The 18,626-nt window shown below is 41.9% G+C and overlaps 1 protein-coding gene across 5 annotated transcripts in view; it reads left to right on the forward strand.

Moving 5' to 3' along the window:
- The window catches only part of usp28 (ubiquitin specific peptidase 28), a 42,807-nt gene that overhangs the window by 2,618 nt on the left and 21,563 nt on the right, over positions 1-18,626 (forward strand). For 4 of the 5 annotated variants that reach the window (XM_050040208.1, XM_050040210.1, XM_050040211.1 and 1 more), the window contains exons 2-14: positions 1,657-1,734; positions 4,129-4,249; positions 5,936-6,023; positions 7,616-7,778; positions 11,546-11,632; positions 11,837-11,974; positions 13,651-13,718; positions 13,816-13,892; positions 13,982-14,130; positions 15,953-16,080; positions 16,310-16,405; positions 16,752-16,925; positions 17,194-17,402. In XM_050040208.1, the coding sequence (XP_049896165.1) occupies positions 1,657-1,734; positions 4,129-4,249; positions 5,936-6,023; positions 7,616-7,778; positions 11,546-11,632; positions 11,837-11,974; positions 13,651-13,718; positions 13,816-13,892; positions 13,982-14,130; positions 15,953-16,080; positions 16,310-16,405; positions 16,752-16,925; positions 17,194-17,402 (1,576 nt within the window). The remainder of the gene's footprint in view (positions 1-1,656; positions 1,735-4,128; positions 4,250-5,935; positions 6,024-7,615; positions 7,779-11,545; positions 11,633-11,836; positions 11,975-13,650; positions 13,719-13,815; positions 13,893-13,981; positions 14,131-15,952; positions 16,081-16,309; positions 16,406-16,751; positions 16,926-17,193; positions 17,403-18,626) is intronic. The other variant, XM_050040209.1, reaches the window with a different exon arrangement.

Here is an 18,626-nt window from a genome sequence, read left to right on the forward strand (position 1 = left end):
ACTTCCTGGAGTCTCTGCTAGTTGCTCAGCAGTTAGTCCTCATATAGGCTGTAGAGATGTGAGAGTGGTATCAATCCTCTCATCAAACTCTCTGTGAAAGAGCGAATGAGTACATTTTTATAATGTCAAACTGTTCCTTTAATTTCTGCATATTGAAGCCACTGAATTTGGCTTTGTTTCATCAAACCGTTGTCCTGACCGCGCTGACATGTAGGCCTCATATAGGCATGACAGTGTTGGCATTTGTACATTTGTCCTTCAGCTCCATATATACCCCATGAGTGTGCTCACAGCTGGGTCAGAGGCTAAAAGTGAGGCCCACGTAAGCTGTTATCCTCAGGTGCCACATAATGTCATACTGGGACCAATGGAAAGCCCATTTGTGGCCCAGCTTGGTCAGTTTGATGTAAAGATGTCAAAAGTATCGATACTGGTATACTTTTATCATCTCAAATGTTTTATTATACATTTGATAGTATCAAAGGTACCAAAGCTATAAAAAAAAAACAGATCTACAGTAAGATTTTTAACCCTTGGCTGCACAGATGAAACAACGGGGGAGAAAATCAAAATCACATACGGCCCAATTTGACCTTAGATGGGCCAGACCAATAAAACCATTGCACCATTACCTATAAGTACCATCAGCTCCAATATTTTCCCTTTGTTTGTGTAAGGAATTATAATTACATTCTGTAGACGTCATCCTTTTACAAAACAGACGAACAGCCTGATATATCTTTAAAAGAAAAACAAGTGCAATTTCAACAGTTTGTCTCAGTCTTTCCACATTCAGTAAGTCTGCGTCTCACTGTCATTACATGTGCATTTATTTATACATTTCCTGAAACAGGTGTGACACAGTCTGATACAGATTCCTTTGAACTGAAGCTGACGATTGACAATCCTGAAACCTGGCACCTCTTATTCTAATCATCTAGTGGGCCAGAGTGTACCCTTTGGTGAGCTGGTTCTGGTCCACGGGCCGTATGATTGACACCTGTCACAGACCCTCATGTTAAAATGCCCAGCTTTACAGCAGAGATAAACATGTTAACAACCTTGTACAAATAACGGTTTTGGTCTGTAAAGCTTCATGTAAGCTGCACAGGAGGTGAATTTTTTATACAATTCACCCATTTATATTTAATTAAGGTCCAGACTTATGCATAATTAAGGGAGTGGCCCACTTGAGTGACAGGCCGTCTGTGAGGATTCTCCACAGTCTATGAGTCAGATCCACCCCTCGCTCTTCCACGGCTCCAACCTCTCATCGAAATACGGTCACTTGTGGCTCCAAAAAACCAAGATATTGATGGCCAAAATGCTTCAAGGCTTCAAAATGTTATCCCACAATCCAATGGGTGACGTCACTGTGGCTACATCCAATATTTATACAGTCTGTACTTCTTTCAATATCACAGGAAACAAAAAAATGTCCTGGGAAAACAAAATCATGGAGTGTCAATCTTTTATAATAGCATTATATCGAAGTTTTAAAATTCTGGTTTTGTGACAGCATCAGCCAAATGAAAGTCAAATGCCAGTCCATTACTAACCCAAACTATGTGTCGCATACGACATGCTGGCAGAGGCATTGAATGACGGATTTCAAACCTGACTGTTGTGTTTTGTTTGTCCAATCATTTCCCTCAGCAGAGTGAAATCCTGATCAACCAGCTGAAGGAGATCACTGGTGTCCAGGACCCACAGATTCTCTACAGAGCCTTGAATGTAAGACCTCAGAGATCATCATCAGTCATTCATTCATTTATCTTCCATGACTGCTTATGCTGGTACAGGGTCGCGGGGAGGCTGAAGCCTATCCCAGCTGACATTGTACTAGAGGCGAGGTACACCCTGGACAGGTTGCCAGACTATGGCTGAATCCAAATGTCCCGACTCCACCGCTCTTGCAGACTCGCAGACTTTGCAGGCACGTTCCTGGGTGGTCTGGAGGTGCTTAGGGCTGTCCAAATCTACATTTCATCCAGTCCACAATGGGCCCTAAGCAGACTTTCTGCAGACTTTCAGAGAGTCTGCTTTGGGTGCAGACTTCAGCAGACTTCACTGATTTAATTGCCCTTCAATTTATTGCAGATGAGCAGACAGAATATGGCCCTGATCACACTGAAAGCGTTTTAGCAGCTGTAGGCACCTTTTTGTAATAGTTTTTAATGAGAATTAAGCTTTTTGCTCGCTGTTTTGCGTTGAAATGCGCCTCGTGTTTCTGTGCGCTAAGCAACTGGCGTTTTGAATGCGTCGAGTTTAAAAAACCTTTACTCAAAGTGGAAAAGCACGCTATGTCATCTCTTTCTCCCATTGTCCAGTCTGATGATTTGAGAAGCGGGCCTTCTGTGGTTGTCACGACAACAAGTTTACAGTTGGTAAACAATGGAGGAGAAACTGGTGGTAGTGGTTGCTGGATACCCAGAGCTATACGACCTGATGATAGACAGCAGGTTTTCAAACTGCCCCTGAGTCATTCTAAAATATGCCTGGGAACGTCCATCATGGAGGAGAAGCTCCTGGACCAGCTGGTGGTGCTCCCCATGATCCAGCCTCTTATTTAGGGTCTCATGTACCCACACAGATCTCTGTTTATCTGCTGACAGCCTCTCACCCTCAACCAGAGCTACAGACAGTACCCTCTGCCTCAACATGTCAGGAACCACACACTGATTACTGTTAACTAAAACAGATTTAAAAAGGGGTAGACTGATTGCACGGGAAGGGTAGAATAATGAGGTGAGTCCGTGGTTGCCTGACAACAATAAAAAGAGGCAGCAAGCGTTTTTTTTTTTTTTTCACTAGCGGGCAAAAAAAAAGGCAGTGCAGTGCGCCTCACGTTTTCCTGCGAAACGCTTTCTCTGTGATCGGAGCCTATAACAGCAGCATGTACATGATTGTAATTGTGGCTCGAATGTTTCCATGGCAATGAGTAAAACAGTCTCGAGGGCCGTCTATCAGCAGCTTGCGATCTCTGTCCTTGCAGATTTTTCGTGATGGTGGTGAACACGTCACAGTATGTACCACTGACGTCCGCAAGTCCAGAGGGTGGACATGTGGATTCAGACTATCACAGGACTGACACATAGAGACAGACAACCATTCACACTCACACTACAGACAATTTAGAGTCACCAATTAACCTGCATGTATTTGGACTGTGAGAGGAAGCTGGAGAACCAGGAGAAAACCCACGCTAACACGGAGAATCTGCAAACTCCCCACAGATTGGCTGGTGGATAGAACTCAGAACCCTCTTGCTGTGAGGTGACAGTGCTAACCACTGCGCAACCATGCCACTCGAAATCATCATCAGCTTTTATAACTGATTGTATCTCCCTTGTTTTGCCACACTGCGAGCCGATGAATTGCCTGCATAAAGCAAGTGTAACATAACCACAGCATTGTGATTTTCCAAATACTGAACACGCAGTAATAGCAGAGTAATAGCAAAAGCTAAAGGTGTTTTGTGACATGTTATGAGCATAAATGTGTGAAGAGAGATATGCTATTACAGTTCATCCTGTAGAGAACAAGAGCGCCTGCACAAAATGTCATGGGAATCCATCCCTAGAGCCATGCTGCTAGTTGGCTAAAAAACATAGCCCTTGCTGTTCTTGTGTAATTAATGTTAAAGGAACACTCTTTGATTACATTAAAAGCACCCCCAGGGTGCCTAGTTTCCACCCCAGCACACCGCTTATGTTTTGAAACACGGCTGCAAATGAAAAAGTCCCTAGGAGCTTGAGTTAATAGGAACCTCATAAAAGTGATAATTGACAAACAGTACACTTAAACAGTCTGGCTGACTGTGGTGCAGGCATCCTACAACCTGTTGTACCAGGGGCAGACAGAGAAACAGCAGGAGCTCACAGGTTCGGGAGGGGCACACACTCTCCGAGTTCTATACAAAATTAGAAATGTTTGTCTACCGCTGGTTTCAAACCCAGAAGGGGAATCATTCTGTTTTCCCTTAACACAGTTTGCTGTACTGTATTTGCATGCATTTCATATGTGTTTATTTCGTTCTTGTGGTGAATTGTATTCCTAAATCATCTGCAGACACTATTAATATCCAGAATATCTGACCTTATCTTTTCCTTGTTCCCTCTCCTTAAGGCCAGTCAGGGTGACATTGGACATGCTGTTGGACTGCTCACAACTCAGACTGCAGAGGTTCAGGATCCTGGAGAACCACAGGAGTCAGGGACCTCTGCAGAGGCCTGGGAGGGCCAGAAAGGTACACTGGAGACAAAACAAGCATATGCAAAATTCTGACTACATTCACTTTAGCATGAAATATTTAAAAAATAACATACAATCACATAGAAACTGACGGCAGAGATATCACGTCCAGCACAGATGACACATGTTCAGATCAACAAGTAAGGACCACATTCATTGAGAAATGTTAGTATGTTAGTAATGAAAGCGTTATTATTGTGAACAAATTCGACGACAAGAAACAAGACATTCAACCCCTCATATCTGCCAAACATGCTTGAGGTCTAAATCAGTGGTTCCTAAATGTTTCAGCCACGCTGTCCAGATTTTTCCATATTCATTAGTTCAAGGTCCACACAGTTTAATATATTCAGCGTCACACTTGAGTTTGGCCATGTCGTCGAGCTAGTTTGCTGTCTCTGTCAAATAGTTGCCTCTTAGTCACTCAATCTACAGCAGGAAACGAGGGCTACTGTAATTGCAATAATTAAATCAGTGAAGCTTTGTTCTGTTCAAAGACTTATTGGGATCATTTGTTGGTCCATCCAGTTATGAAATCTGTAACAGTGCTGGGATAATTTGTCTGTTACTGAGCATCTGACCATGACCCACATCCATGCCTATCTACTTGTACATCACTGAAGCAAGTTTAGAACCTGAACTACTGGAGGTCAGTAAAAAAGAATCAAGGTAGTGACAGACAAGGCACACATGGGGGTCGACAGAGAGAGGAATATAGGCAATACGCAGAGAAACAAAACAAACAAGCAAAAGATGATCAACTATAATCGTATTCTGGGGGATCCTCCTCTGGCTCCAATTTGGTGCTGTTTATGCACTCTGGCACCTTATTTACATTCAAAGTACAACAAAAAAATTAATCATTCTATCTTCATTGTGAATTAGAAAATGGTCGGTGGGCCACCCAGCACCCTATCCCAGGCTAAGTTTGGCCCACAGGCCTTGATCTAAGGGTTAGGATTCCTGGTTCTCACCCAGGTGGCCCAGGTTCAACTCCTGGTATGTCTTTGTAGTTCCAACAAGATTAATCATACAGGGTAACGGGGCTCACTTTCACATTCAAGGTGTTGTACTCAGTTGTTCACACAATAAGTGCCAGAAGTTGTTGTATGAGAAAATTATTGATACTTTCACACCCTAAAACACAGACCAAACTCTATGTAAGTTGGACGTGAATTTCATGCTGCTTTTTAGAAAGTCACGATATTAAGGATCTGAAGTGGATTCAGAGGCTGCGCAACGATCCAACAAGCACATTATTTGAAGCGTACTGAGGCTTTTACTTTTCAAAGTCGCTGCCTTTGGCTTAAACGTAGGTGTCTCGATGCCTTTGGCTTAAACGTAGGTGTCTCAATGCCTTTGGCTTAAATGTAGGTGTCTCAATGCCTTTGTAGGTGTCTCAATGCCTTTGGCTTAAATGTAGGTGTCTCAATGCCTTTGGCTTAAATGTAGGTGTCCATTATGAAAAAGTTTTCTGCTGATTCCGATTCTGATATCTGAGAGTCAAACTTTCCTTTAAAGATGTTCTTCAGAATGTAGACAAGGAAGAGCAGAGTTAATCAGCAGCATAGAGGAGGGAATATTTCATGAAGAGTGATGCAATCTGTTATGCCCCATATGCTGGTAAAATTGAGCATGAAACTGTTTTAACTAGAATGGCGGGACCTTGTTGTTTCTTCAGAACTTCCTAAAGATGAGCTGCAGACCGCCATCGAGCTCAGCCTGCAGGAGTCCCATAATGCCCAGGAAGAGGAGAGAGAATTCAACAGGTACAGGAGAACCTGCTTTTTATACAGTGCTTCTTTGTTACAACTGACTGGTTTGTTTTATTTATTTTTTCTAATTTACTGCTGACTTTCATGGAGAACAGTGTGAAAATAGAAACAATGGTTGTGGACACTTGTAAGTTTTCTGCTTCTCTGGCTCATGAACTGCTAAAATTAGAATTAAGGCTATTTGCAAGGTTATTGCACAGCCAAGGCGATCAGCAAAGGTAACTCCCTCCATCTGGCGAAACGAGAAAACTCACTATAGTTTCCAGTGGAAATTAAGATGTGAAAGACTCTTGTTAAGATGAAGATGAAATGAAAATTACCCGACAGCTTAATGTAAGCATATTTACATTTTAGTCACATTGGCGGCCTGGCTTCGGGGTTGGCATTGTGGTTAAATTGGTCTGACACTCCAACAGATACAGACTGAAATACCTTGTCAGCTACTGGATGTTTTGTGAGGGAATTTTGTACAGACATTCATGATCCACAGAGGATTAATCCTGACTGATCCTGGCATTAGTGATCGGCTGACAAAAGTTTTTAATCATCTACAAAGATACATCTCAAGTTACTGAATGAATAGGCACAAAATTTGATACAGGCCTCATTGATTTCCAGACAATGACTCTGGTGAACCCCTGATTTTATTTCCAGCACCACTATGAGGTTGACATTTTCAGTTAAGAGTGAAATGTGTCAACAAAATTTTAATTTAACCAATACTTTGGTTTATGACCAAGTACCTGCAAAACTGACATCATCATCTGCTGTACTTTGTATTTTGTGGTAAAATGAAAATACTAGCATGATAACACGCTGAACTAGGAATGCCGTCATTATCGTCATTAAACAAAAGATATATTTTATGATCATAGTCGCCCAAACGTTAGTCGACCAGAAAGGTCATTAGTCGGCAAGATTTCAAAAATGTTAAAGCTGTGCCTTGTCAAAATAAATCCAAACCTGTATGACTGGACCATGTGTTAATTTAATTTGAAAGGACAGACACAGGAAGTGTCCACGCTCAGTGACAGGAGTCAGGTTAATTTCCAGGGCTCGTACCTGCGGTTATTCCACAGGCTAGTTAATAACATGTCAGGCAGGAAATCCAAAGTGTGGGATCATTTTGAGAAGGTGAAGGACGAACCCAAGGTGATATGTAAACTCATCTTCATTGGTCGACTACAAACATGACGTATCATCTGAAACATGGAAGTAGCTACATGCCCATTAGCCCACAGCGTCATTAACAGGCGGCTCGCTCAGTGTGTGACGTGCACTTGTAGATAAAATATAGGCCTATATTAATGAAGGTTCATTAGTACGGTACGACTAATGGCCCTAAATGATGACTGTTGATCAACTAGGAAAATTCTAAGTCGGGGGCAGCCCTAATCATACCATACATTCCTTCTTTCTTGTGGCAGTTTGTGTTTTCCTGAAAGAATTTGAGGGGATTTCACCTTGAACTTAGAAAGGTCTTATTATTCAGTCTATACACAAGAAAGGGAGTCTAACTAAGTCAACCTGTGTTTAATACAGTCGTCAGTTCAGTGGTCTCAGACGGGTAATTTGATGTACTGCAGGGCTCTGGAGGCCAGTGCAGAGGAGAATGCAGCGAGAATGAAGAGGAAGAGATGTGAAGCCCAGAATGAGATGTGCAGCCCTGCAGACTGGATCCGTCAGGACGACTGGCCCGTGGGCATTCGCAATGTTGGAAACACCTGCTGGTTCAGTGCTGTCATCCAGGTGGGAATCAGTGTGTAATTGGATACATCAAAGTGATGAGGATGTTGTGACTCACATGGATACAGTACCACATGTTTGCTTGCTTTCTTTTTTTGTTTTCTCACAGTAACACTGTCTTGAACTGTGGGATAGGCATTCTTACATGTGAGACACTTGAATAAAAGCATTCATAATATAACTGCACAGTGCACACCTAGCATTTAGTCTGTTAAGTTCACTAAGCTCCTTCTAAGTGTCCACCTGTTCTTACACATCCTTTGGTGCTAAAACTTAAAATAGCCTTCTCACTTGGCTTAACAAACATTTATAGACTTGGAGTTTCCCTTCCAAGATTTCTAAATTTAGTCTGTCAGAGGGGTCGTACCTTAAATTCAGTGAACAAATGTTTGTTTTTTTGGCTTTCAACAAACTCTAAAACATGGTTTTGATCGTTTTTATCCTCTACGCTGGCAATAGATGCAGCCAGCATCATGTTTTCAGGTTATCTATCCGTCTGTCCGTCCCCTCAAGAACACTTTGTGGGAGTTTCCTCAAATTTGGCACAAACATCCACCTGCACTCAGCGATGAATTGATCAGATTTTGGTGATTATAGGTCAAGCCCACTGTGACTTCATCTGTCTCATTCTTGTGAGTGTGATGTCTTAAAAACAACTCAAGGGAATTAGTCCAACACTAACATGTGATTTGGTCAAAGGTCAAGGTCACTGTGACCTTGCATCCGTCTCATTCTTGTGAACGCAGTAGTTAAAGAAGGCCTTTAGGGAGCTTCCTCAAATTTGGCATGAACATCAACTTTGAGTCAAGAATAAACTTATTAGAATTTGGTGGTCATTATTTGAAAGGCTCAACATCCCTCTATTTATGCTCTCAAAAACTTTGACAGCGCAAATTACTAATGTGAGACAACTAGGATTTGTCCCCAGGTTCATTGTAAACTCTGATTTATCCATCTGACTGTTAAGAAGCAGAAAAATAACTTCATTAAAGCCTGAATTCTTTCATAATCTGCAACATGAGGTTTAAACTCGTGTTCTTTCACAGAGTTGGTGATTCAAACTAAGCTTTGATCTCTGTCAGAGAAAACTGATCTGAGTTCAGACTGTTTACTTACAGCACAGCTACACTCACAGATAACTGAGCCTCCTACCTGCCTGTCAAACACCATCAACCCAGAAACCTTCTCCAGTCCGGACTGAGTGGAGTCCTGCGGGGTGAAGCTGTGAAGTCCGGCAGCCACTGGCTGCGAGCGGAGCTAACTGCTAACAGCCACCATTGCAACTAACAAACTCCACAAATCCATTCAGCAGCTCCACCATCCACAGTCAGACGCACAACTCGCACCAACCTGGTGCAGACTATTTACTGGAGTTTACCAGCCTGACGCTAATGTGGCATTTGAAGATAATTATAAGCACGGCCGTTCTCGGTTTTTGATGTCCGAAAGTCCACCACTAACATTTTCATCACGTCTCGTCTTGTCAACAAAAATGATTTCACAGACATGGATGTAAACTGTAACTGCAACTTGACCTGCAGTTATTCTAGTCTGCTGTCACCAATGTCTATAACATAACTTAGAGGTTTTTTTTCCACTTTAAAATGAATGTACATGTGGTTAATTTACTACTAGTTTTCTGTGTTTTCAGTGACCTGGCTCAAAATGACCTCCCATCACATGTTTTTAAACTGACAGCTGAAACAGAGAGAGCTCCTTTCAATCACATCTTTTCACTGATCTATGTCATCTTTATAAAGTTATTAAAAACATCAGAGAGACAACAAAAAGGTGTTTCTGCCAAAAGAGAGCATGCAGTATTTCTCTGAGGTGCTAATTCTATTACAAGTCCATTCCAGTCTGAATTTAGCAAGGCCTATCAGGTGGCCCGGCAGAAACTGGAGCCCTCATTGAGATGCACAGGCTGTGTGGATAATTAAATAGCGAGTGATGTGATGATGGAGCGAGCAGTGGACTTCCTAGTATGAGCCTGGAACGGACAGAAAGCAGACAGTAATTGTTTGTCTCTGTTGAACTCAGATATGCTTCTGCATTGATGTAGGAGTGAAACCCCCAAAGGACAGGGGTTATTATCTGGGAATAGAAATGGGAAAATGAGGCAGTGTTGTTTGAATACTAATGGCGTTCAAATGATAGCCTTTTGTTTATTTTTTTCGCTGGTGTCGATACTGTTTGTTACAATTGAGCCGATTGCTGTAGATCCAACAGAGCCCGAGTCTTGATAAAGCAGGCTCGCCTTAAAAAGTAATTATGCTATCAGATTGAGGCAGAGTGACCACATGATTCAGTTGTCGGCTCATATTCCCTCTATTATCCTTTGTGGTATAAATTACAGTAAAACTGAGATAAGCCGTAATTGAATTTCCTCCTGAAATGGAAATATGTATAAAGATATTCATAAGGGCTCAGAAGCTCCACTCACCACCACACACGACACGAGAGTAACTGACTGGTATTAATGCATGTAGTTTATCATGACGAACACAAGTATCTTATAACAAAGTGGTGTGCTTTGTGTGCTCGAGTATTTTTTGTAAAATTAAAGAGGAAATACATTTAAATTCTGGAAACGTCTTTCAAAACATTTTCCAAAAGTTTCTGAGACACTGGTATCTTCTTTGTTACATCCCTGAAGCTAAAGAAATATTTTTATTTGATTTTATTAGTGATTGGAGCCAATTTTGGCATATACCATAATACTTCTATTCGTAGCCCGGGCTATTATTTGCTTAAATCACTGAAATCAACAGGCCTGTATTTGGGACAGGCCTTTAATTCCTCACACAAAGCTGTTGCTCAGCAAAGATCAGAAAATACAGCCAAATTGTTTATTTGAACCAGTATGAATATTAATTGTATAACAATTAGGCTTTAGATAACATATCAATTATGAATCGTTCATTTGATCTAGCACTGACTTACAGCACATTAGACAGAGAGTGTTACAACACCTGGGGATTTCGGCACCCGGTATATGGACACAACACCACTATATCCTATTAAAACAAGACTCTCAACTTGGATCAATTTCTGTGGAAAAACCCTTTTGATTCTTTTGATCTGAGGACCCTTATGGACTAAAGGACTATGAATAACTTACAGAGTAGTCGAGGAATGGACATATAATTTGACGTAGCTAACAATCTGGTTTTATACAGCCGAAGAACTTCTATAACAAAAATGAACTGCTTTGCAACCAGACCAGGCCTCTAATAGAGACAGGCCTTTATTTGTCAAAATGTGTAGCTACACTGGGCTAGTAAAAGGGACCAGGCTTTTGATTGCCCCTTCGCTACATCCCGCCCCTCTGGAGGCAGACTGGCCAATCATAACGTAGCATCTGGCCGGCTCAGACCAGGGTCCAACAACAACACAGCTGTGCTCCACTGACTCTAATGCAGTCGTTTCAGATTTCCTTCATTTTCAGGCTGGTTTTGTGGATTTGGAGCTAAATGTTGTGCCTGGGGCACGTCGTGTATTAATGACACTCGTTACCTGGAGAGGCTGGGAAAAGATTTACGTTTCTTCCCTGTTCCAAAACCAAAATCAAACCCTGAAAAGTGTAGGGTTAGCTAGCTAACTACTGAAGATATAGCCTACTGAATGTATACACATGCTGCTTTTGCTTTTTAATGATTATAACAGTGAAACAAAGGCCGACCCTGCTGTACAGGAACCATCTAATCTCCCACATCTGACCATGACTGGAGAGCTTCATTAATGGTTCTTGTTTTGTTGTCTTGTTGCAGTCACTGTTCCACCTGCCTGTGTTCAGGAGGCTGGTTCTCAACTACCATCTGTCTGAGAGAATACTGGAGAAGTGTAAGAGCCATTCTGTGAGTAAACTACTGTCATCAGCACAAAAGTTGGTTTCTCTGCCACTTCCACAAAAGAGATGTTTTTTTTCTCAAAATGTCAAATTCATACACATTAAGGATAAAGGAGAACACACTGTGGGGATTTTTTTGTTGATATGAGCATAGCCACTATGTGATAAAGTGTGACGGGGCCGAAGTTTGACTCTGAGCTTGTGTTCAAAGGACAAGAGGAACATAGCTTTCATGCAGGAGCTGCGCTGTCTGTTTGCCCTCATGATGGGCTCCACTCGCAGGTTTGTGGATCCTTCTGCTGCCGTGGAGTTACTGCGAGACGCCTTCCGGACCAGTGAGGCCCAACAGGTACTATATGTTTCCTGTCTTATGACAAAAAAATTTAACTTAAGGTCCACTTAAAGTATAGGGGGCCTCCCATTTGTTGATAAGGCTCCAGGCAGAGGCACCAATATAATAATATAATAATCATGAAATTATGCAATGAAAATAGCTTTATTGTTTTGTTTACTATTTGTCATTTTGTGGTTTGCTTTGTTTAGCGGATGAGTTTTTACGTACGCATTTTTGTTAGCTGCTCTGTAGCATGCTTGCTAGTCATGTTAGCTGTTGTGTCAGTACAGCTGGAGATATCGCTGTCAGCAGAATCCAGCAAGTCTCCATCCTTTGGGCCAAAAAATTGAGGGTAATGGGCGCCCAGTAGCTCACTGGGTTGAGTGGACGTCCCACAGAGACAATGTCCTTACTGCAGTGGCTGTGGGTTCAATTCCAGCCCATGCCCCCTTGCTGCATATCATCCCCTCTCTATCCCCCCTCACACTTAGTCTGTCCTGTACAATAAAGGCCAAAAACATGCAGTGGTCTAACAACTCTTCGTCCAGCTCGACATAAAATAGGGCGCACTGTCACCAAAACAACCACCATGTTCTGCGCTGATGATGTAGTCCTTGTTGGGAAAACATGAGGACACATTAGTGTTTATACTACAAAACATGGTCAAATGCGTCCCAGACCAACTCTGCAAGTAGTTTGAGTGATTGGCGGTTGTTTACACTTGAATTAACGCTGTCCACTTGCGATTGGATCACCCAAAACACATGTTAATACCAGGTATAAAAGGGATCATAGAGACGGACAGCTATTAATGCTCACGTTGACACCTGTGGGCTGTTTCCAGTCACCAATTAATCTAACCTGTGTGTCTTTGGATTGTGTGAGAAAGCTGAAGAACCCGGAGAAAGCCCTCGCTGACACAAGGGGAGATAGGCATGCAGACTGCTGGCCAGTGGGTTTAAACCCAGACCCTCTTGCTGTGAAGCCACAGTGTTAGCCACTGCATCGCCGTGCCGCCCCTCCTGCTTAATAAGTGTATCTCCAAATACTGAAACAAAATGTGCGCCCATGCACATAGAAAAACATAAATACCCCCTTTAAAAAGAGATGATGTGTCTTAAGAGGCTTGTCCTGTGAACAGATTTTGTTAGAGGGTCGACGCTCCCATGTTGAGTGCAGTGAATTCCCTACATGAGATCTGCTGTGTGACCTATGAAATACTGACCAAGGAATAAATGATCTTTTAGTTTTTTGCTCACCCCTGTCTCTCACATTTCTGTCTCGCTTATTTTCTAACAAGGTTGTGAGGCTTTTGTTTGTGTTTTGGGAGGATAAAAGTGGAACGAGATCAGGCCTGAACCAAAACAGACTGCATCTTGTAATGGGAGGCCCTGTGTCTTAACTGCCTTGCTGGTGTGTGCACTGATGGGGTGTGAAGAGGACAATTGTCTTGGCCAGATGTTAAGATCAGGAGGAAACCTTCGGAAAAACGGACCTTTAGTTAATATTTTTTGTCAAAATATACTGTTTCTGAGGTCATGAATGAACTCATGATGTGACATATTGATTCTTAACCCTAACTCTGTCCTTTAATGTTACAACTACACATCTTATTTTAGCTTTGACCTTGAGGCAGTATATAGAGGACATTTGTTTTTACTGATATTTTTCTTCTAATGTGTTTATTGCAGGATGTCAGTGAGTTTTCCCACAAACTGCTGGACTGGCTAGAGGATGCATTTCAGCTGGCTGCCACTGAGTAAGTTATATGTTGATGTGATCCATGTGCATGGACTATTCCTCTTGTCTCTTTGTTTACTAAATAACATAAATATGATGTCATGTTTTACTTTTAGTAGCAGACAAGACAAACAACAAAACCCCATGGTCCAGCTTTTCTATGGCACCTTTGTGACAGAAAGAAGACACGAGGGTATGACTTTCGTGAGAGTTATTGTCATGGTGACAAACAATATGAATTCTGTTCTCAATCACTCACCCTCTGACTCTGACTCTGCTTAGGTAAGACGTTGTGTAATATTGAGCAGTTTGGCCAGTACCCCCTGCAAGTCAACGGCTTCAACAACCTGGACGAATGCCTAGAAGGCGCTATGGTTGAGAAGGAGATTGAGTCTGTGCTGTCAGATCACAGCACCACATCTGGTCGTGAGGTGAACAATTTCATTACAATGTTTTCTCCCCATTAAAGGTCTTTTTTCTGGGGGAGAGTTTTTCCTTATTGGCTGTGAGGGTCCAAGAACCGAAGGATGTCGTATACTGTAAAGCCCTCTGAGGCAAATTATGATTTGCGATACTGGGCTTTATAAATTACATTGAATTGCATTGCAGATGAAGGACTTAAAACTGCACTAAACAAACCAAAGCCAAACAGAACAAAATAGAGAAAGCAGTGACAAAATGAATGGTAACAACACTTAATAGTCCCCACTTTATGATGTATATATAAAGGCTCTAGGCCACAGAAGTCCAGGTCCAAGTTCATTATTGATCTCCTCTTGAAAAGAAAGAAAATAGTGGTCAGGTCAGTCTCTCTAGTGGTAGGAATTCTGGTACTTGGTCCAGGAATAGCTGAAAAGAAGGAGGTGATTCATTTTTCCAAGATAGAAGTATACATCTCTTTGCTAAGTATGTTATGGTCATTAATATTCTGCATTTTTTCAGATGTGATTGGGAATCTGGCATGTCATTTTATACAAACAAGGATTTCAGTTAAATGTTATTTCCAGGGCGGCACGGTGGTGTGGGGGTTAGCACTGTCGCCTCACAACAAGCGGGTTGCCGGTTCGATCCCGGGTGTGGGAGCCCTTCTGTGCGGAGTTTGCATGTTCTCCCCGTGTCTGCGTGGGTTCTCTCCGGGCACTCCGGCTTCCTCCCACAGTCCAAAGACATGCAGATTGGGGACTAGGTTAATTGATAACTCTAAATTGTCCATAGGTGTGAATGTGAGCATGAATGGTTGTTTGTCTCTATGTGTCAGCCCTGCGATAGTCTGGCGACCTGTCCAGGGTGTACCCTGCCTCTCGCCCGATGTCAGCTGGGATAGGCTCCAGCCCCCCCGCGACCCTCAAGAGGATGAAGCGGTTAGAAGATGAATGAATGAATGTTATTTCCAGGACTGATGTTGTGAATGAATGAACCGAATTCCAGAATTTGTTTTAACAGATGACATCGCCAAAACACCTGCATGAATGTTCGTTCGTCAGTTTTGCATCTCGGACAGTTAGGTGTATTGTCCTTGGAAATTTTATGCATTTTTATGGGAGTGAGATAGAATTATTTATGGATAGACATAAAATTAGTTTCCTTGATGTTGTTACTTGTAAATGGAAAATGTTTAACCAGGTATTCTAATCTAAAACATCCCCAGATCTCTTTCCCACATCTTTAAAAGGGTTGGGAAAGATCAGTGATCTCCTTTGGCCATAATATAAAATTCACTAATCTTACCTTTAAGTGTAATAGAGGAAATTAATATATCCTGTACTTCAGATAACCCAAAACTAAACTCTCTTAATAATCTCTTTTAATAAAGAAATTTGCAAATTTCTGTCTTTGGACACATCATGTGCGATGAACCCTTACGTCAGAAAAAAACAAACAAATCTGAGCCTTAACTAGTGATATTTCATAAAAAAAATCTATGTCTCCTTTAAAATTTGCCCATAAATAAACCTTCTGCATGAACTAACCAGGATACAGGACAAGAAGAACCAAGGCTTTTTTCAGCTCCGAATTTCATTTTCAACTTTTAACCTTGACCTTTCAAACATCAAAGGGTAGGTCTTAGAAAACTAATCACTAATTAATGGTGGAGGGAGGGTCATCACTGTCCGCCAGGAAGAATATTTGTAGCTTTAGGGAGGGTCAAAAACCCCAGCCACCCCCCTCCTCTGATAATTAAAGAACAGCCCCGAAAGTATTTTGTAGATGTTGATGATTTGCTAAGACGATCGTATTTTCTCTTGGTTGCAGAGATGGTTCAAAAAGCTACCACCCGTCTTGACATTTGAACTGTCCAGATTTGAATTCAACACCCAGCTTGGTCGTCCTGAAAAGATCCACAAGAAACTGGAGTTCTCACAAATCATTTATATGGACAGGTGAGCTTTGTACGAACAGCGCAGCCATAGATGTGCACGTTCATTCAGTTTCACTCGTTCCAACACCATAGAATAAGCTTCTAAAGTGGGAATGGGGATAACTTTAAAGAACATATAGGCCATTATGCCATCAATTATAGGAGGGAAGAATAATCGAAGCAGTTATCTGTCTATTTAAACATTTAAACAAATCTCTGGGAATTGCCTGATGTTTTTTTCCTGTGTCCAGATATCTGCACCAAAACATAAAACAGACCCATGAGAGGAGAGTAGAAGTGAAGAAACTTAAAGAGCAACTTGCAGCCCTTCAACAGAAACTTGAGTGGTAAGTTAACTCTGCTGAGACATGACTTTAAAAAGCATCCACAAATCCCACACTTGCTTTGATGAAAGTGCTTTTAATGTTCTCTCATGTTGGTGTCAGCTACAGAGTCACCGTAAACTAGATTCTATCATGAGTATACAGGATTAAGGACTTTTTGACCACTGAATGCACATATGTGGTTACTGAACGCTGCTTGTTTTGCTGGTGTGTTTTTAGTCTCTTTGTTCTTCTCTGCGAAATTCTTCATGCTGATGTCTTGGCCAGGACTCCCTTAAAAAACATTTTGAATCTCAGTGGACTGGTCCAATAAAATGAAATACTCAAGGTGTTCTGTTCTTAATCACAGCTACAGAAACTATGGCTCGGGACCTGCCAAGTATCCTCTGGCTGACATGCTGCAGTTTGTGCTGGAGTTCGCTACCACCAAGCCATCAAGTGTTTCCCCAGCTGAAGATGTGAGACCAGCTTCTCCGACTCCTGCAAACCACCCCCTCAGTGAACCCATCTCCACAGACAACAGGTTGAGTAGACACAGCAGTGTAACATATACAGATATCTACAGACTTTTACACGCACAGCATATTATTCATATACCTAATGTCTCTTTCTATGCTGATGATACTAATATTTGGAGTTAAATTGAAAAAAGTAATTCTTTACATCTCGTTTGTCTGATATTAATCTCCTTGAAGAGAATAACATTTGTTTAATGAAAAGAATATTCACTTACAGCATTGAACATACTGGATTTATTTACAGGCCTTTGATGTTTCTCTTGCTTCCCTCAGTGAAGCTGGAGATACAGATTCATCGGAGGGCCTGGCTTCCAGTGTTTCCAGTTGCCAGCGGACTCCTATATACAAGCCCTTCACCCAGTGCAGACACCCCATTGACTGCCCACCACATCCAGCCCCCCACAGCATCACTGAAGAGGAGCTGCACTTTGTGAAGACCTGCCTGCAGCGTTGGAGGACCGAAGTAGAGAATGACATAAATGGTATGCTACTGCAATTGTGCACGTAATACAACTGATACATTGCTTTTAACACAGATCCATACAAGTCTTGATGTGCTTAGCTATCTTAGCATAACAGTCTCTGTTTCTGGCTCTTTAGCTGCTAAATTAGTTACCTTTGCCATGGAGGTCATGGTTTTGTTGGTTGGTTGGTTTGTTTGTCAGCAAGATTACGGAAAACTACCCGCCTGATTTTCTTGAAACATACAAGAGTGTAGCATGAGCCAAGGAAGAACCGATTCAACTTTGGAGGAGATCCAAATCCAGGGCAGATACACAAGTTATTTTTGTTTTTCATTGCGAGATAAAGCATTTGGCCTTGACGGAAGTCTGCGTTCTCTGAGTTCCCTTCTAATTTGTTGTGAATTTTTGTCTGTCTGCCGTTCTGTGCCGGGCAGATGGTTAACAGATGGTTATCAGGTTTAGCTGGCTACAGCGTTGATGAGTGCGGTGAGAGTGAACTGAAATATTAAAGTTATGGGGCTTAAAACCAAAACAATGAACTGAAAGGCGCTAAAATGCTGCAGAGAGCTGAGAGGGACAGCAGAACAGGGTGACAACTCTGAGTTCCTTCCTCACGATAAGTGACGTGTATACATTACACATAGTAATTCTATCAATTGTTTATACAAAAATATTGATTACACCAGTGGTTCCCAACTGGTCCAGCCACAGGGTCCAGATTTCTCCTTTCTCATTAGTTCAAGGTCCACACAGTTTAATACATTTGGCGTCATACTTGTGTTTGGCCATGTCCTTGAGCTCGTTTGCCATCTCTGTCAAGTAGCTATCGGGAAACGGTACTTCAAAATAAAAGCTCTGTGCCGGAAATTCACTGTACTTAACAATAAAGTGTGTTTTTTACAAACTTGACACGTTTGCGAGTCCATTCAGAATGGCCCCGAGACTCACTTTTGGACCCTGACCCACCAGTTGGGAACCACTGGATTAGAGCATAGATCATAAACATCATAAACATCATAAACATCATAAACATTTTGGACGTAGCTACTGTGACGTCCCCCGCTGGTTTGTAGACTCAGCATTTCGGTTGTCGCCATCCCACTTTTCTGGAGCCAGAAGTGACCATACACCGCGTTCCAAATTATTATGCAAATTGTATTTAAGTGTCATAAAGATTAAATTTTTTGTTTTTCAATTAAACTCATGGATGGTATTGTGTCTCAGGGTTCTTTGGATCACTGA

The sequence above is a fragment of the Epinephelus moara genome, chromosome 3 (assembly GCF_006386435.1).
Source record: "Epinephelus moara isolate mb chromosome 3, YSFRI_EMoa_1.0, whole genome shotgun sequence".
NCBI classification, from domain to species: Eukaryota; Metazoa; Chordata; class Actinopteri; order Perciformes; family Serranidae; genus Epinephelus; species Epinephelus moara.